The sequence below is a fragment of the Solenopsis invicta genome, chromosome 12 (genome assembly GCF_016802725.1).
Source record: "Solenopsis invicta isolate M01_SB chromosome 12, UNIL_Sinv_3.0, whole genome shotgun sequence".
Lineage (NCBI taxonomy): Eukaryota > Metazoa > Arthropoda > Insecta > Hymenoptera > Formicidae > Solenopsis > Solenopsis invicta.
Window position 1 is genome coordinate 20,292,714 of NC_052675.1, and position 19,584 is coordinate 20,312,297.

General features: G+C 35.7%; 2 protein-coding genes and 1 long non-coding RNA gene across 9 annotated transcripts; 1 reads left to right on the forward strand and 2 right to left on the reverse strand.

The window, feature by feature from the left end:
• Positions 1 to 10: 10 nt before the first annotated feature.
• Positions 11 to 11,039, forward strand: LOC120359259. Its single transcript, XR_005576067.1, has 2 exons — positions 11 to 204; positions 9,356 to 11,039. It is a non-coding gene; the product is annotated as an uncharacterized LOC120359259 (long non-coding RNA).
• On the reverse strand, positions 1,029 to 12,413 carry LOC105202675 (PHD finger protein 20-like protein 1). 5 transcript variants are annotated; one of them, XM_026136207.2, is made up of 18 exons: positions 11,588 to 12,413; positions 9,081 to 9,591; positions 8,356 to 8,490; positions 8,182 to 8,208; positions 6,522 to 6,622; positions 6,276 to 6,361; positions 5,566 to 5,959; positions 5,172 to 5,286; positions 4,792 to 5,078; positions 4,693 to 4,704; positions 3,730 to 4,461; positions 3,481 to 3,612; positions 3,103 to 3,183; positions 2,620 to 2,905; positions 2,362 to 2,499; positions 1,889 to 2,289; positions 1,500 to 1,754; positions 1,029 to 1,425 (listed from the first exon to the last, which is right to left on the reverse strand). In XM_026136207.2, the coding sequence occupies exons 1-18, from the start codon at positions 12,396 to 12,398 to the stop codon at positions 1,301 to 1,303; spliced, it is 4,629 nt and encodes a 1,542-aa protein (XP_025991992.2). In that variant the 5' UTR covers positions 12,399 to 12,413; the 3' UTR covers positions 1,029 to 1,300. The 5 variants fall into 5 exon arrangements, with proteins under 5 accessions (XP_025991992.2, XP_025991995.1, XP_025991994.2 ...); XM_026136210.2 differs by lacking the exon at positions 11,588 to 12,413 and adding an exon at positions 11,041 to 11,311; XM_026136209.2 differs by lacking the exon at positions 3,103 to 3,183.
• Positions 12,414 to 12,660: 247 nt separating this feature from the next.
• Positions 12,661 to 17,663, reverse strand: LOC105202678 (E3 ubiquitin-protein ligase MARCHF8). 3 transcript variants are annotated; one of them, XM_011171292.3, is made up of 6 exons: positions 16,299 to 17,663; positions 15,179 to 15,461; positions 14,381 to 14,472; positions 14,064 to 14,244; positions 13,686 to 13,951; positions 12,661 to 13,296 (listed from the first exon to the last, which is right to left on the reverse strand). In XM_011171292.3, the coding sequence occupies exons 2-6, from the start codon at positions 15,293 to 15,295 to the stop codon at positions 13,035 to 13,037; spliced, it is 918 nt and encodes a 305-aa protein (XP_011169594.1). In that variant the 5' UTR covers positions 15,296 to 15,461; positions 16,299 to 17,663; the 3' UTR covers positions 12,661 to 13,034. The 3 variants fall into 3 exon arrangements, with proteins under 3 accessions (XP_011169594.1, XP_011169595.1, XP_011169597.1); XM_011171293.3 differs by having other exon boundaries at positions 16,303 to 17,197; XM_011171295.3 differs by lacking the exon at positions 16,299 to 17,663 and adding an exon at positions 15,988 to 16,248.
• Between the last annotated feature and the right edge of the window lie 1,921 nt (positions 17,664 to 19,584).

The window sequence follows — 19,584 nt, forward strand, 5'->3', positions numbered from 1 at the left end:
TGTCATAGCACTATGGTAGATGTCCTACGATCTATTCTCTACAGCCGCATCACATTATACTTATCTTACGGTATTCTTGAAATGTAATGGATGTGGAGTCGGGTGTTGTGAAGAGAGATGAAAAGTGTTAAGATCTTCTTAATGGTGGCCTTGGATTTCAAACTTGTCCTCAGTGCCAGTATTATGGTGTTAAAATCAATGCAGGTAGGAATGAATGCGCGACCTCTGGCGCGATAATAGTAGACATGGTATGAAAATAAGGCTTTCGCTAGAGATTAATTTTATCTAGAAATCAAATTTAATTTTACTAAAATTAAAGTTGAAAACATCAAAATTTACATGTTTGATTTGCTATGAATACTCCTAATATATATATATATATATATATATATATATATATAAAATACATATATATAAAATATATACATATATACACACGCACGCACGCACGCACACGTAACTGTATTATGCATATACATTTTTTATACAATTTCAATCCTTTATCTAATTAAGAAATAAACTTTTTAAAAATTTGTACTCATTCAATATAGATTAGATAATTCTTATTCAATTTTTAAGAAATTGACTTAAAGTACAAGGTAATATGACTGACATCAATTTTAAATCAGGCCAGATGACTCTCTCATAAATTTTTTGTCACTAAAACAAATCCACAAAAAATTGATGAATTGAAAAACTTGCCTTTATTCAGTTTGTGTTCTAGTAGGCCTATTTTATAACTGCAATAATGTCGTTAAGTTACAGAATACGTATGAAACTTGTAACTGAAAAAAATAAAGATTATGAAAAATGTTCAGATATCGACGATGGATTCTATAAATAATCTGAATTATATTATCACTTATCATAAGTAGATAAATATATACATGGTACACACACATGTAAAGATATAATATACACACATACAACAAATGATTGTAAAAATATCTTTTTACTTTTTTAAAATATTATTACAATTGTTGTTCTGCAATAAATTCAAAATCAAAGTAAAATCAAGTAAATTCATATTTAACAATCTTAAATAATTAAATTTTATTTTTGGTAAGAGAAAACTATTAAAAATAATTATATATATGTATTGGATACTAATTTAGGAAAAATATCACTATATTACCTGACTCATTTATTTACATATATAAATATATTATACGTTATGTCAGTAGTAATAATAATCATGGTAATAGTAATTATGGTGATGATCGGGAATTTGGAACGTATTGATACGAATCAATCGTTTTTACACGTGCCACAAATTATACCCTTAAGTTTGATAACGTTCTCAACATAGCGCTGCTAGTTTTCGTACTGTATTCAAATCACGAAGAAGCATCTGTACAGTTTGCTTCGTACGGGGTTGAACGTGCGGATCCGATACAAATTCATCCGGATCCATTGTCTCTAGAGCTACACATTAAAATGTATATTATAAAAACCGTCGAGTATATCAATAATGTCTTTTCATCTTTTTGGCTACATACCAAAAATTTGCGCTTCTATAGACGTTAATCTTGAATCAATATGACATTGAAAATGTTCGATGTGCTCCAACAATCGCATTCGGCACTCGGCTGGATCGATCGGCGCCTCAGGTTCCGGTATAAAGGGCTGTGGAAAAGTGGAGACTTCGCTCTCGAGGGCTAAACTAGATTCTTGTTGAACATTGTCAATAAGTGACCCAGAATTGAGATTCTCTGATACAGGATTACCAATAGTGGTTTTCTCATCTAACAAATCTGCATAGAGATATTATATATGTAACGCAATCGTACATAGCTATTAATTTTTATTATGTGTAAAAAGTTTAGTCCTGTCAATTAAAACATAAAGGACTAAATCATTTTTATTTTACTGCATTACTGTACTGTACCTGCACTTTCCGTTTTAATGTCTGTCATATCACTGCTCTTTTCTTCTTTTATGTCTGATGTACCACTTGTTAACGCATCTAAGAGTATATGACTGTCCTTCGGATTCATCAAACCGTCCTTCTTGCTGATAATTTTGGTTTCATCAGAGTGTGTACTATCCTCTTCCAAAATTTTCATCAATTCCGAATCAGAAGCGATTGACTTTTCATCTTGATCGTCCTTCAGAGGCAACTTGATATCCGCCTTCGTCTCGATACGTCGCGGAATCTCCGAACCGGTGTCGGTAAAATTTACCGCTTTAGTTATTTCCATCACTGGTACCGGTTCCATATCTATCTTTGGTATCTCTATTTTCTCCCAATTTTTGGCCCAAAGATATAGCTTCGGATGATCCTTTTTTCTATATTAATTCAAATAAATTAGTCGCTGTAGTGTAAACATTAATTGTTTCCAAGTAAAACGCATAACTTACTGTGCTACGTTGATTTTTACATGCAAACTGTGAAGAAGTTGTTGAATTTGTAAAAGTGCGGCAACTAAGTCATAAGAACGTTTTAACATTGCAGTCCTTTGATTTATTATATATTGATTCCGAGTTCGATTAGACAAGCTGCAAATAAAAAAAATCAGTAAATAACAAATAGATTATATACATATATATTCAATATATAATATACAATAAATATATATTTAAATTATAATCATATACATATAAATCAATATAAATAACCTTGATAATTTTCCTTCTTTAATCCAATCTTGATCATGAAAATATTTTTTAGACGGCCGTTGCCGATATGGATTTCGACATATGTAACAAATATATTTTTCGGGAACATCCTTTTCCTTTTCAATAAAGTTGCAATGACCGTGTTGCCAGCAGAGACAGAGATCGCACTGTATCATCAAACCATCCTCTTCCATAAAACCACAAGTGCAATTTATTATTTCTTCTCTTCGAAGCTGTTCTACTTTTACCATTTCGCCGTTAATCATCATCATCACTCCTTCGCTCTCTGTGAAAGAAAGTTATTATATTCATATAAGACTTGTATTAAAAAATTAACAGTAGACACATGTGGTGAGAAGTGTCAAATATGTATTTCTTGCGAGCACACATAAAGTAATGTAAAACAATGAAACTAAAGATAGGCAGTAAGTGAAATCATGAAACAAAATCAAAGGTTAAAAAAAAAAAAAATAAACAATGTACCTTCATCATTATTAATATCTGTTTTGATTGCATCCCCTTTTAAGGGATCAGCTTTTTCAATGCGTGAATCATTTAGTTGACCTAAGAAACAACAGAAATAATACAATAGTAAATATTATACAACGTATTTTGCTTTAAAAAATCCCATGTATTGCATTTATAGGATACGGTAAAGTTGATACTACAAATGCTTTAAAGCATTTTTTGTATTGATCAATTTGTAAAAATCTTTATTCTAATTGGTCAATCAAATGCTTCAAAGCATTATAGCGTCAAATTGGCCACACCCACAGTGCATTAAATAAAAAAAAAAAAAGAAGAAGCATATTTAAAACAAAACAATAGCTTTGTAAGATATGGCAAAACGCTCGCACTTACTATTCTGGCTATTTTCATCGCTTTTTGAGTCGGATTTTCTACGGCTATATCTATACATAAGTGCTGTAGGTCCTTCGATATCCATAGCACTGTCATCTAGATCACCAAAACTATCGGTAAGATCTGACATACCTATCCAAAGAAATATTGAATGTTGCGTATATTAATCTTTTTTCGTAAATTAAAAAAATATAAAACTTGTCTTGGATCGCAAGAAAAAAAAGAAAAAAAAACACAAAAGCTTCTTACCGTGTCGTTTCTTTGTTTTAGTAGACAGATCCGCGCTATATTCAGCGAGTTGCTTTCTTTTCTGATTTTTTATACGCTCGCTGTGCGTTTCATCCAGAGATTTTGTCCTATCAATTCTTTGCGTCTCCGACGTTCCGATTGGTCTTACAGGCAATAGCGTTTTAATACCGCCTTGCGCCTTTTCCTCCTTTACTTTCATGTCAAATAACGTACCAGGGGACAGTGCGCAGACATTCTCTCTTTTCTTTTCAATATCATCGTTTATTTCCAAACTATGATTAGACATTGGTGACATTGTTTCAATTTTTATATCCTCCTTCTGTGAATCATTACATTTTTCCGACTGCTCAATCTCCTCCTCTTCTGGCATCGCCGAACCAGGTATTGACGGTGATGTCGGTTGCACAGTACTCAACGTCGATTGTAATAAAGTAGACGATGATTTCTCAGGAAGGGATTTCTTTTTTGCTGATTTATTTATTTTTTCTAAGAACGTCGTTGACTTTTTGGGGATTATATCCTCTATAGATTCTCCGATCGTTCTTGCGTAAGCCAAGTCTTCAACTTTTGGAGTAGATCCCAGAAACTTGGAATATTCCGGATGATAATGCTTAATATGCATCTGCAGCAAGTTTTCTTTTCGAAAATTTTTGTTGCATCCCTCCTTAGGACATTTGTAAGCACTGTCCTCCATTTTCACACGAAGTCCACCACGAAGTCCGATAAAGACGGCTATTCAAGAGAATATTAACAACATTATATGTATGTATATAAATTGTATTACATAATTGTACTAATATATAATAATTACAAAAATAATTACATATAATGTATTTAATTTCAAAAATAAATATCAAGGACAAAGATCAATTTATTTTTAGAAAAGCAACAATACATAAGCCTACATTACTTCGCTAAGAGTTTATTTAATTTTGTAAAAATACAATATTTACGAATACTTACAATAGTTCATCTCTGAGGAATTAGTAGATTGTAAAAAGATATATTGCAAAGATTAAAATGTGATGTGGATTAAAACGTAATGTATTGCAAAAATCTTACCACCATCCGTAGTAGATGTAGTAGGTGTTGTGGCGATGGGTGTACCGTCGATACCGCTAGTTGCCGTGGTAAGTAACGTATTGTCAGGCGTTTTCGTTTTAGGCAATAAAGTTTTGATTTTCTTGATTTCCGGCGAAACTTCCTGTTTCATGCGATACGCATAACTTCGTTTCCTGTTTCGATGTATACAAAAGTCAAATCTTTCCGGATCGAAATCGTACTGCCCTTGATTTTCCATAAACACCCTGATGTCATTTCTTGATCTAAACTTCTTCCCGGTTAGCGTACTTTGAAGAAAAAGATGATTATGGAGGATGATTACATACAAGATTTTTTAATTTAAGTAATCATTGTAAATGAAAATGTATGCCTTGTCTTACTGTATGAACAAGACGTCCCACTTCCCAGCAGACGTGCCAGCTTTTCGTTGCGTAAAGTGTTTTTGCCAATCAGATGGTAATCTCTTGTCTTCTATTATTATAGATCTGCGTGGTCCTGGAATACAAATTTCCATGTTATAATAAAATGTTAAGGCTGATTTAATCTATTCTTTGCTTCTCTTTTCTTACTTTTGGCCTTTTTGCGCATTTTCTCGATAATTTCTTGCCTCTCCTGGAGTTGGTTAACTTTTATCTTGCCAATTTTGATAAAATAGTGCACAAAAAAGTAAAAAGTAAGAAATAGGAAGCAACGAGCATATTGTAGATTAATTTTTATTGCAACATGTTTACAAGACGCAAAAATATTTTGTGTTATAACTGCATTGTAACTCACCATCATTACCATCTACAATAAAAGCCTCCTTTCCTTGTGGTTGCCCATTGATCCATTCGGGACCATAATTTTCTTCAGGATCTGCATCATTCTTTGGCATTTCTTTTTTACTTTTCTTCGAATATGATTTGATCTTTGGAGTAGATTCAAAACCTTTCAACAAATCTGTCCCTGGATCGTAACAGGGACCATACAGAGTACTGTCTATCTCAATCTTGTTTTCCATAGAGCCTTCTTCACTGTCCTTGATAGTGGTCTCCTCTTTCTTTGGTACTTTGTCGACGTCGGGTTTCGTGCGTCTTCTGGAGTTAAACAAGTCTCTAACTCTGTGCTTCCGTTTTTTATCCCTTCTTTCTTGTTTGCTACCGATATAGCTATCTAATTCGGTTAATGGCTGTTTATGTAAAAGAAAGAATGACTTTATAAATATTATTAATAAAACATAACGTAATATAAATCATATGGAAAAAAAATATATATGTATATGAGTTTCAATTTAAAAAATTTCATCTATAACACAGTTCCAAGTTTCTTCTGCAGAATCACTTTTTACATTTTTACAACTTGTTGAGATAATAATTAAGAAATAATACGAAATGATACTAAAACCGATATGAAAGGACCATTTCGTTCTGAGTTCAAGAAGGATTTCTTCAAGTGACTTGGAAACCTTGGAAACAACAACATAACCTCAATTTGGGGGTCTGTACCTTGCTGGAATCTGTGGCGATCTTAGTCATTTTCGACGACTTGACGATCTTCGCGTATCCATCATCGAACAACACGTTGTACCTGTCTGCGAAAAAAATTACACTTAGGACCACTTTCAGGCCAGCATCGGGATAGAAAAAAACGGTTACGTCTAGCTCGTCTTGGAGGAGCCAAACGTCAAATCTACGGGAACGCAATCTAGCCTTTTCCGCTCGCGGCTAGGGGGGTTAGGTTAGGCAGCTTACCATTTGTCAAGACCGCGCTCACTTTGGCTGGATATTTTTTGCCATCTCCCCATGTAGCGAGCACCCGATCACCCACCGTGAACTCCTTCATCTTCGTTTCCCTGCAGGTGCGAAATCCTGGCATTATACGCGCGGAATGAAAAGAGAGAGCACAGACGAGAGCGTGGGATTCAATGAAAAACTACAAGGACTACAAGTGGGGGTTGGAGAGGGGGAGAGGAAGAAAAAATACGAGACTCGCATCGTTGGGGTTTCTCATTTTTCCCCCTCCTCTCCCCGAGGAAAACTTCCGTTTCCCTTTCAAGCTTCAGGTAGTCAAAGCTCGATCATGACTGTGTTAGACTCCCGCTCAGATTTGAAAAACGGATCCAGTGACGTTTTGACAGAAATATTATAATACATTTGACATGATAATATAAAGTATATGGATAAAAAAAAAAAAAGTAGCAGGAGTCAATAGCAATTATACAATTCGTGTCAAGCACGCGAGACACGAACGCAATATGTAATTAGTATGGCACTATAGCAACAACCTAATCAAAAAGACAATTTTCCATATTATCCCACATTATCCACAATGATATACTTTTATTTGTTTGCGTAGCGTAAGAGAATCAAAGCGTCGTTGTATGTACACAGTGAACATTGTTATGTCGCTCGAGATCATTTGAACGATGGGCCAAAATTTGCAGTCACCTTTGCAAAACCAGCGCAGAGTTGTCAGGTTAAAAACTTTTCTGTTAAACTTGGGTTTTGTTATTACAGGATGTTTACTCAAATTTTAAGAATTAAACAAAAGAATTCCTAGATCTTCCAGAAATTTTATTCAAAATTCTAGGTAAGAGAATTTTTTAATAGTTTTGAAATAAATTTATTTTATTATACCTTTTAATATTCCATAATGATACAAAAAAGCCACTTAAGTTTTAAAAATTAAAAATAAAATTTTTAAAAAGTACTAAAAAGAAATAATATAAATTAAATATAGTACGTAACAATTTGACTGTAATATAAGTATCCAACTTACCACAAGTACATCATTCAAAAGGAGATTAAATACACAATGTCAATTTAGAACGATGTGTATTATTTTTTTACTGTCGATAATTTTTTTATATTAATTTGTGAATTGTACGAGAATGTATGTGGATGTGTATATTTATTGCTAATCAATTTTGCATTATAAAGAAAAAATGATTAAAGAAACAATTTTATCAGAAAAAGAGAGAATTTAAATTTAAAAGTATAATTTCAAAGGTACTCAAAGAAAGTATATAAAATCCCATAAAAATCCATAATTTTCAAGGATAAAAAATAAAATTCCTTGAAAATTCCAGGTTTACTCGATTGTAAAAACTTTGTATTATCACTAGGGTCTTTTTAGGAGGTTAAAAATACTTTAGATCTTTATATTCTTCTTTTCTAAAAAGTTTTTGCCTCAACTTTTTATCCTCCCAAAAGATTCTTCGTAATAATAAACCCAAATTTGGAGGAAAATCCTGGCAACTCTGAAATTATGTAATTGAAAATTTTCGTATTTAACTCTTGTTAATCATAGCACATAAACGAACACGTAAAACAATAATACTACTACTGCTAATATGAAGTACTAGAACTATCTATTCGTCTATACTATTCATCAATACAGGTTTTCACTTACGGAGGTGGTGGGATCCAAGCTTGTTCGCTTTAAGAAAAAAACAAAACATAATATGGCTTTAAATAAAATAAGTCTTTGAGAGAAATATAGAGATGAATTAAACGTGAATCTTTAACGTAAGTCATCGACGTGTTGTGACAGTAATTCAATGATTAAATTGGAACGCCCACTTACTTCTGTGGTGTTTGTAATACACGAAGCCTAGAGCTATCCATCGGTATCCATTCGTCAAATCTCGAATTCCACTTGTCAAAGTGTATTAGAACCTCTCTCTCGTCCCAATCTGCTTCCACCACTTTTGCAGAATACCTGCGCATAAAATATTATTCAATATATATTTATTTTATCCAAATTTTTGATATAAATAGCAAAATAGAAATGTGCAAACTATTTAAACTACTACCAGAGAAAATTGGATTTGACTCGGTTTTTAATTTCTATAATTTGTGTGAATTCAAACTCCAATTCAAAAATTTAAAATTTAACAGATTTGAATATGAATCACATATATTGATAATCTTATAAAATCACTATATCCTATAATTAATATTATTTTTGTTGTAATGTAATCTTTTTTACTTAAATGTAAATCTTTTTTACTCTCTATATATAAATATTCAACATAATACTCTAATAATGTTGTTAATCAAAAATTATATTCCAATAATTCAATTCGATTGGATTCAGGTAAAATTTTATTGTTTGATTTGAATTCGAACAAAGAAATAATACTCAATTCGATTCAATTTAAACGTAAAAAAAATTTTCGCTCATTTCTACTTTTTAAATTCATATCTTATCTATGTAAAGTTGGAAACATTTTTATATCGCAAAATAACTTTGTTTTTCTCCAATATATATTTTTTTTTAATTGAAATTATATTCGACGATATACTTGCCATTTTTCACTAAAATCTTTCGCTTCCAATTTGGCACCGGGATAAAATTTCAAGCCACCGCGATTTAAAATTTTTGGCTTCAACTCTTCCGATTTGTCGAATTCCTTGTTCCCGGGCAATTTTAATTCCTCCTTCACCATTAGATCTTTGGTATCACTTTTCATTGTTGTTTCTGATTCGACAATACCAAGTTGCATCGCTACGGTATTCACTTTATTATCCGATATATTTTCGATAGATTTGTCCTTCACGAATATCTTGTCATTTTCTTTCAGATTAGTCATTTTGCATTCATTATCCGCTACTTCCGAATTATCAGGGAGGTTTAAGGAGTCTGCCGACGATTCGGGTCTGGAGTAACATGTCTCGCCGCAACTATCAGACTTGGGTGTTCTCGCCTCGGATAACAACGGTGAGGCAGAAGTTTCTAAATTCAGTATTTCTGAATTAATCAGATCCAAGTCTTCTTGAGCATAAGATGTAGAAGACTTCACTGACATGATGACAGGATCTGAAAAGATAGAAAAACATAATGACAATTCTAATGAAAATAGATATAAAATTCAGATGCAATTTTTATCCACACTATGCATGAAAAGAGAAAGAAAGAGAAGTGAACTAAAATACAACAAAATCTGATAAATTTATCTCAAGTTAAAATAAAGTAAAAGCCAATAAATTTATTTTAAGAAGTTGTATATTTTTCCTAGGAAAAGAGAAACCTTTTTATTTTCATAAAGGTGGCTAAATCTGGATATAAATTGATGAGAAATGCATATTCTAGGAGATTGACTATTTTCTTTTTAGTAAATTTTAACTATATAGTTTTAACTTTATATATTTTTTTTAAGTATTGAGATGTGTGAATTAATCTGCAAGTACTCGCCTAGACTTTTCAATGTGTTTTTATTTATAAGGAAATATAAACAGACATGTTTTAAACATAAAATAATTTTCAAACATTAAAAATTAAAAGAAATTTATATTTTTAAAAATATTTTGCTATGTAATATATTTAATTAGTAATTAGTTTATAGCTTGCGTCAATTTTACACCTATGTGAGTACTTACAGGTTAATAAGTTCGCTTTTTTAAACTATATTTTAGAAAGGTAAAAATAAGAAAAAATAAGAAAAATATTTTTTTCTTATTTTTTTGGCAAATTTTAATTAATAATTTCCTCCAAATCCAAACTTTTATTTTATTTTTGTTTAGAAAAGATCAATTTCAAGTTCATTAAACAATTTATTTCTAAAAGGTCATGAAATTTTTTTTAGTAACATTTTTTAGTAGATTTGAAATTTGTATGTTACAGTGAAAGTATAAAATTCAGTAATTATACACTCACTAATAGATATGTACAATTATTTGAGATTTTAAGAAACAAAAATAAAAATAAGCATTTATCACTAGTAACTGTACATACTTTGTAAATCACTTTAGCAAAGGCATATTAATTGATATAATTTCTTTGCATATATGACAAATAATTTATTGAGCTGAGTATTCAACAATTTAAATACTTCGACAGTTTATTTAATTGAAATAAAGAGAGAGGAGCCTAAGAAAAAGCCTAAAGTTAATAGTACAGGTTATATAATATTACCTTTGACTGTACAATAGCTAAAATATTTTTTACATGAAATAAAACAATTTTTCGAACGTGCGGAAAATAAACGAGTGTTTTTACGTTACTTAGCAAAATGTAGTTTTTATTTATTGCAACACGGTAGATTAGAACTGGCACCTTGAAGTGAACGTCGCTCACGAACACTTGCCGCATTCGAACAGCAAGTGCGTACATTCGTCAGTAAAAGCACCGATTATCTTTCTTTGACACTTTAACTTTGATTTTTAATTGGTAAGATAGTACACGCACAAGCCTTCTAAAGTGGGTGTGTACACGATTACTGATTTCATATCTTTCCTGTAACGTAAAGCCCAAAGTAAAATGCCTCACATCGCGCTGCCAAGAGTGCCAAGTGCCGGTTTGGCGAGTTATCGCCGGCGAACATTCGAACGTTGTCGCGGAGCAGAGCACTCGATCCTATTCGCGAACGTCTCGTCCATCAGTGTCGTCGGACAACGATGACACCATCGAAAACGTGCCACCGGTGTGCCGTCATCGCGAGAAAAAAAACTGGGCTCGCGGAACTACCGGCATTATGCCGGCGCGACGTGACACGTTTCCTCAGCTAGCTCGAAGCCTGGCGCTCCTATACGCATCGAACACGACGCATCGACGGAGAGAGGATAGGAGAGAAGGGCAACGAAACCAGCGGGAGGAGGACACACGGATGGAAGGAGTGGCGAGGGGAGGTGAGACGGAGGAGAAAGAAAAGGGGAGAGGAGGAGGGAGGGGGGAGGAGAAGAGTGCGCGCGAGAGAGATGCAGAGACGGATGCGCGAGATGCAACTAAGTTGCGTTTTACGCCCGACGTGCACTTCGCTCTTGCGGCACCAGGCGGACGGACGTCCCCCCCGATCTCGTCTCTCACACACACGTACCGGGATGATCGTCATAGTCCGCGAAGACGGTGGGCACGCTGCCCCTCTTGAGCAGGAGCTTGTGACCGCCCCGCGCGGTCTCGTAGTCGGCGCGTTTGAAATGCCTATGGCAGACGACCTGGCCTGGCGTCGGCTTGAAACTCGCCTCGAAGCCACCGCTGCCCAACCACCTGTCCCTCAGCGCGGCGTCCTTGGGGAACTTGTGTAGCGGAAGTCCTTTAGCGCGCGCCTCCCGCACGTCCGCCTTGCAGCTACGCACGCAACATTTGCGCGCCATTCCTATCACTCCCGCCGTAGTCACTGTAGTCGTCACCGTCACCGTCACCGTCGTCGTCGTCGTCGTCGTCGCCGCCGTTGTCGTCGAGCTGCCGCTGCCGCCGCGGCCGCGGTTACGGCGGACGATACCCTCCCCTCGGCACGCGAGCGTGGTATACGCCGCCGTTTCATTTACACACCGCCCGGCGCTACATAGCGGCAGCGCTACTACCCGCGGAACGTTCCACCGCGCGGACACCGGGAACGTGCGATTTCCGCGCGCGGGACACTCGTCAGTGGACACGGCAGTCACGACACTTCTCTTCGCACGCACCGCGCCTGCACCGCGTGGATCGACCTTACCGCTTCGCGCGGGATGCGCGAATCTCTTTCTCTCTCTTCTTCTCTTTCTCTCTCTATCTCTCGCTCTCTTTCTCGCCGCTTGTACGCGCGCTCCACTCGGCCTGCCCTGCCGACGAGGCGACCGCGATGCACCGTCCGACCAAACGTTTCGGCTACACGCGCGACACTGATCAACCGATCGATACGGCAGCATCGAGCAGCCGGAATCTCCGATGTCGCCGTAGTCGCCGCGACTTGATCCAGTGGCGCTGGCGTCGCCGGCGAGTGCGCGCGAATCGTCGTTGCGTGTGCCTCTCTACAGAGCAAAAAGAAAAAATAAATATAACATGGAGCATCCAGCTGTATCTTAATCGTTAATTTTTTTTAACTTGAAAGTTAATACTCTCCAAGATCGCTTATCTGTTCTTCGGCAAAAAAAACCGATTAATACAGGATTACTATAAAAGGCTGAAAAGGTCGTTTAAATATGGTAAAGTTTATTTAATAACATCACAGATACAATAATTATGTACATAAGAAAGCGCCAGCATTCTCGGGCTGTACACTTCCGTCTCTATCTCACTTGTCAACACTGTAAGCACTGAAGTACTAAGTTTCGGAAAAAAAAGGTGCTGCATGAGGGCGGATATCTGACGACTTCGGCAAGGACAATTCCGCTCTGAGTTACGAAATCGTAGTCGAAAAATCATCCGGTTCCGTTATCTGGGACACGTTACTTTATCCCATGAATCACGATCGAGAAATTTAGCTAATCACCATTCCAGACGCGTGTAATAATTTTTGACGATCGTTTCCATCTTTTTCGTCCTCTCTCTTTCTCTCTGAAGTATTATAGATTGTCCTCGGACGAGGACAATTTGTCGAATACGTAAAGTTTCAGTTGAGCATCGTGCCTTTGCGGTGGCGCGGCAGAGTCGGGCTTCGCCATTTGCGAGGCACATGGAGGATCTATGGTACGGGGTAACAGAGTGCGATTGAGCTCGGCCATCGAGGCAGTTGGGTCCTTCAGGGGTAGGGTAACTTCTCTTAGAGAGTCCGTGGGTGAGGGAGGAAGCACCACTTTCTCGGGAGCATTTTGAATAAATATCACCCTGAAACAGACGAGCGTAATCAGTTCGAGAGACGAGTACCTCCATAAACATAAAATCATTACAATCATATTTATCATAATGATATTCAGTAACGTGTGACATTTTTTGATATGTCGTATTTAACGTTGCATACAATATCAGTATAAATTAACTTTGACTACAATTTGGAAATAATATTAAAACATTTTAATATTTCCAAAAACAATCATGTAAAAATCAAATTACTTTTTTGAAATGTTTATTTTGAATATTATTTTAAAACGTTTAAACAATAAATACGAAATCAACATTTCAAATGTTATTTTAATATTTTTCACTTACTGAGCTGACGTACGTGAAAGAGTAACACGGGGTAAATAAAAAAAAAAGGTCCAAACGGGTGCGCCTACCTATTAAATGCTCGCCACTTTCTGCATAATGTAATATACGCTTTGCATTGAATATACATAAAAACTAGTCCGCCGGTGGAACCGATCACGACGACTATCAGCTTAGTCCAGAAGGACCAGTCGACGAATCCGCGTCGAGCTTCCTCCACGGAACGTTCAACGAGTACGTATAACGACCATGCCACGCAGAGCGCAGCCACGGCGTGAAAAGCGACTGCGCACCATAATTTTCGCACCTCCAGCGCGGACATCTCGAGCTTCTCCCACTGCAAAGATATTACGTCTTATTTTATTCTTTGGCATGATGATAATACAAGGTTCGCGGTACATCTCATTCGCGGGATAAATTCTCCTGTAGTGGAATACAAATTCGCCTACCTCGCAGAACGGTTTTGTCTTGGCGTGCATGATGAACGTGAACTTGCACAATTCGCAGGCGCGCGTGTCCGAGGCTTTTATCCATTGTTGAAGGCAAGCCTGATGTACGTAGCGCAGACTGCCGCTGCAGTAGCAAGGCGCTAACAAAGGGGCGCCTTCCTCACCCTCACAATGGCAGATCCTATTTAAAAAGTCGCGTGAGACTCTCACAATGAAATAAAGATTGTACGTGGTATTTATAGTCACAAATATACAATGTGCAATCGTATATGATGACGATACATGCATGATGTTATTAATTATTACGGTTCATTTACCTGCAAATATCGTGGTTGGTCGAAGATAATGTGCTTACAGATGAGTGGCAATCATCTGGTATAATAGTAACTACTGTCCCATAAGCAAAATTCTGAAATAAACATATTTGCATGAGTCATGGCAGGAAGAGGTCATTATCATAAAGTACCTTATCTTTCTACAAATATGCCTACATACAAGTTTTCAGATAATACGTTATCGCGGATATATATTAATAATTCAATCAAGGCAACATAATAAAATTATAGACATTTTGCAATGTAGACATATTATTGTTATATTAATAATAAAATATTCTACTTTAAAACACTCCATTTTATCTTTACTCTTGCAGGACTGCTTTTATAATTTGTCAATTGATTCAATTTTCTTTATTTTTTGAACATAATGCACAAGATGTTTTTATCAACTTTAAACAACAGATTTTTTTCTATATTTCAAACTTCCTTAACAAAAATATTGGAGTGGATTATCATTTATTACAATTTTCTTATTAAAATTATATATCTCTCTATATCCAAATTTTACATTAGAATTTTATCAAAATTAAAACTACTTAAAATTAATGGAAGAGTTTTTTTTCAAAAAAATTCTTTTAATTCCAGTTGTATAGACTAGGGAATAAAATAACTAAAAATTATAATTAGATAAAACTATATTTCTATCAAAGAAAACTCGACACAAAGACTCTGCAAAAAGTAAACAACACATGTGATAAAAGACGTTCTGTATTTTGACGAAAACTTGAAACAATAAATAAAATATTGCGTATTAATTCCTAATCTGGGAATGGTCACCTGCGGTATCCATTCCGATAGAGCTTCTCCACCGGCGGGACTCGTATTATTGGAAGGACCGATTGACAAGGGTGGTTGCCAATCAGGCGGATTAACATTGATCTGATGAACCGGCATTACTCTCCAACCTCGCCAAATATATTAATCACAATTAAATTTGATTAAATGTATCTTGGATACATGGCTATTGTTTTTGGTAGTGTCTCGATGCCGATCGCAGTATTATACGCTCATTTGTATTTTTCAGGCATTATTCAGCCTTTAACATCAAAATGTGTATAGCCTGAAATCAGACATACAAATGTTACATTTATAAACAGATCTATTAATAATGTATATGAAGTTATTTCATACACCCTATGCAAAAGCATTATGTATATATGTGTATACATATGCATATATACATATATAAATATATATACATACACAAATATGTATGTATATATATGAATATATACACACATACATGTATATGTGCTACAAGCTAAATATCCAAGTGCAGCTTGATATAATTATGTAATAACTATAAATCTGCTTGCAGCAGCAACTTTAACATGCATATACACACACACGCGCGCGCGCGCGCAAACACACACACGCGCGCGCGCGCGCGCGCGTACACACATACAAACGCATGTTTATATATTTTTCATTTGCCAATATGCCTGCCAACATATTCAAGCTATTAATCATTTAATGAATGAATAATTAACTTGGAATTAAAACGAACTCTCCGACGACATTTAGACAGCAGATTAATAAACTAAAGGATAAGCTCGATCGCAATCACGATTGTGTTGACGTTATACCGAATGACATTTCACGCAAGGTTAAATGCGGCAGATAATAGGTTTTTTTTTCTTCTCGCGAGGAAAAACTCGTGGAAATCGAGCGGAGTTGGCTCCGTGAACGAGATCGGAGGCGAGTGAGAGAAGTGACTGGCGTGCGTCGCGCTGCGTCGCAAATCCGCGAGTGTTACTCGCGTTTCGCGGGAACGGGCGCGCATAAAACGCTCGTCGATATCGCGCGTCGAGCGCGAGGGACTTGCACGGCAAGACAGGAAGCTGCGGGAGGAAGAGGAGACGAAAGAAAACAAAGCGCACACCAATATGTCACGTACATACACGCTGTTGTTGTCCATCCGTGGTTGTCCGCTTCGCTGTGTTATGCTTTCGCTCGATCGCGTCTTTCTTTCTCTCTCTCTCTCTTTCTCTCTCTCACCAGCCAGCCAGCCAGTCAGCCAGCAAGTGACGGGGATCGCCGGGCGGTGGAAATTATTCGCGGATCGTGTTTTAATATTACTCGCGGACGTGACGCGGGGAGGGGGCGGCAGCGGAAAACGGGCACGGGCTGATTTTGACACTTCGCCCTGAGTCAATGACACGACACACCACGGGAGGACTCCGGTGTATCTCTCCCTGCGATTCCGCGTGTGCGCCCGCGCGCGCGCGCGCGCGTGTACGTGCGTGCGTCGTGCAGCAGACAGGCAGGCAGGCAGGCGAGAGCGAGCGGAACAGAGTGATTTAATCGCGATAATACCGTCGTCGCGGGCGTGGAGACGCGCTGCTGACACTCGCCGCAACAACTCGCGAGACGACAAAACTGTGCGCCGTCCACATCGCAGCAGCGCGCGCGCGCGGATAATCCTACCACCCGCACCGAGACAGGCTGCTGCGCGTATACACCGTCCCGTTCGTCTGCTACGCCGCCATCACCAGCCATGACGTGACGTAGGCGCGGCCTTGGACGTGCCCAGCCAATGCCGGCCACCGTGAGCGCTGCCGGATAACGTCGCTCCAATAATAGCGCGGGATTTCAAATTTCCGGCCGCGGGCTCCTCCAAATATTTTACTTTGCTTATTAAATGAACCGATCTCACTCTCTCCGATTAAATTTCACGATAGTTAACTGCACAACTCAAATTGATCATCCCTGACCCAACTTTTTAATCATTTTAATTATTAATTTTAAGTATTATCATTTATAAAAATAAATTATAATTGTAGGCGAGGAAAATAAAACGATTTGATTTTAAAGCTTTCCATTTGGCTATTCTTAGATTTAATTGGTTGATTAAGCTAAACGGAGTTGGCTCTAATAGCAGGAATTTTTTGGAAGGATTAAAAGCTTAAAAGAATTTTTGAATAAAGTAATATAAAGAGCTACAGTATATGTATATATATATATATTCTCCCTCACAAATTGACGTGGTATAATAACAATCAACAAAATTCAAATTTGTGGGGAAATCTCACCTTTGGCAATTTCACGCGAGCCCATGACGATACATATTCGTCGTACTTTTATCGTCGATAAATGCGCCAAAATTTTCAATTACTCGCTCCGTCCAGTCGCGATAATGTCTTACCTATCTCTAGATACTGTTTATCTCGAATTAAGAAGTCTATTCGCGAAATTTCCATATGTTTGCTATTTATAGCGCAGACTATTCGGCGAGCCCGCGCTTTGCGCGCGGAGATTGGGAAGGAAATCGAAAATATCGTGTAACGCTTCTCGCAATAAAGATGTTATTCACCGAAAGTTCACACTGTATTCATTTCATTCGCTTAATGCCCAAAGTATTTGCAAATGATAACATCCCTTTAATCTAATGCAAATGTTACATCCTTTTGTATTAGATTAGATTCCCTAATAACACACGATATCGTACGGATAATTATCGAATCTAATCTAATTTAATCTAATGTAAAAAGATGTAAAACGTATAGACAGAAAAAAGTTAGTATCAAATCAACGATTCATTGCTTCGTATATTATAAACAGGAATATAAAATCATAATTTGTTTGCACAAGGAAACTTTTTTTCCTTATGTAAGCAAATTATTCCTGTTTAATTATAAATTCTTCCAAGATTTTATATTCTTGCTGATATATGAAACAATGAATTGTTGATTTGATACTAACTTTGCTTCTGTGTAGAGATTTAAAATGAAATTCATATAAAAATTAAGTTCTTTTTTCGAATTATTACTATTATTTAGCAAAGATAAAAATAAAAAAAATATATACATTATATACATATTTCTTAAAGTATAAATATTTCGATCTATTTCTATTCAAGACAGTCGAAATTTCAAGAATAATTAAATTATACATATTGTTTTTCGAAATAAAGTATAGATATTTGTACTTGAAACTTAAAAGTATATTCATGTTTAGACTTTTTTAAAATTATTTTAAATAGATGAAAAAGTGATCAAACATAAGAGTATCCATATTTGTGGAAAATATTAACTTATTTGATATTTAATAAATTTGATTTTAATGTCAAATCATCTCAAATTACTTTTATATACTTTTGTATAATAAAGCGTCTTGTCTATATAATTTATATTTTTCTGTATCCGCTATACAACTACTTAAGTAGATCTATATCTTATGCAAATTTGTTAAATACTTTGCCTTATTTACTACCTGGTAGAGCGCGTGAAGGTCAGAAACATCTTATTCCTCTGTTATTAATTTTTACTTCAAAATTATTCCATGCTTGTTCGACGCTTAAAACCTTGAAAATTTTTCCTTTTTCTAATTCGAAGGAGGAGATTGTGAATGACAATTCGATATATGCAGGTCCATCGTTTTTAAGTCTATCAAAGTTTATCATATTATCTGTTGAACAGAATTGTACAATGCAGACACTAAATGTACACTTAATAAATCTGCCAATAACTAAATAACTGAAATAACTTACGTGAAATAGCGTAACCAATCTTGTGAAATCTTAGTAATTTTACTTATGTGAGATTCTTCCTATAACAGATCCAGTGAAAAATGATGCTACTTTTTATTATAATCATTGTCTGTTTTTATTCTTACTTGAAAATGTCAAAAAAATCACTATATACCTTTAAAATAAATTTTATTTTTAAATCTTCAAACCAGATTATCTTGTTGCCTATATCCAAAACATAATAAATAACGTCAGTTTGCTACTTGGGATGCCTATGCAGAGAATGAGTGGATACCTCAAGGTCACATGCTACAACTACACAGTCAAGTAAATCTAATATGATCACTTCTGTGTAAATAAGATATTGTATATAGTGTGTGTGTGTGTGTACATATATGTATACACATATACACAAACACATTTATATACATAAGTATCATATTATATAAAGCTCAAAATAATCAAGGTATTAATTCTAAATGTGTTTAAATTTGGATTTAATATGGATGGTTTTAATACAATTATGGCTTAAGATTAAATTAATATTGTTTTTTTAACAAACAATATAAATTCGACTTTATAACAAATGTTCGAAACGTTTTTTAATAAGTTTATAGTTATTGGTGATGACCAAATCAACGTTGAAAATAATCCACTGCATACGTCACAGAATATCTGAGATATTCCGCATATCTCTTTGTACAAATATTTAAAT

Coding starts and splice junctions, on each gene's coding strand:
- LOC105202675 (XM_026136207.2), bottom strand. CDS start 12,398: ATGCTGCCGTATCGATCGGTTGATCAGTGTCGCGCGTGTAGCCGAAAC. Junction 2,290..2,361: donor GTAAAAATCAACGTAGCACA/GTAAGTTATGCG, acceptor GAATTAATATAG/AAAAAAGGATCATCCGAAGC. Junction 1,426..1,499: donor TATAGAAGCGCAAATTTTTG/GTATGTAGCCAA, acceptor TTTAATGTGTAG/CTCTAGAGACAATGGATCCG.
- LOC105202678 (XM_011171292.3), bottom strand. CDS start 15,295: ATGCCGGTTCATCAGATCAATGTTAATCCGCCTGATTGGCAACCACCC. Junction 14,473..15,178: donor TATCGGAATGGATACCGCAG/GTGACCATTCCC, acceptor TGTTTATTTCAG/AATTTTGCTTATGGGACAGT. Junction 13,952..14,063: donor AGACAAAACCGTTCTGCGAG/GTAGGCGAATTT, acceptor ATATCTTTGCAG/TGGGAGAAGCTCGAGATGTC.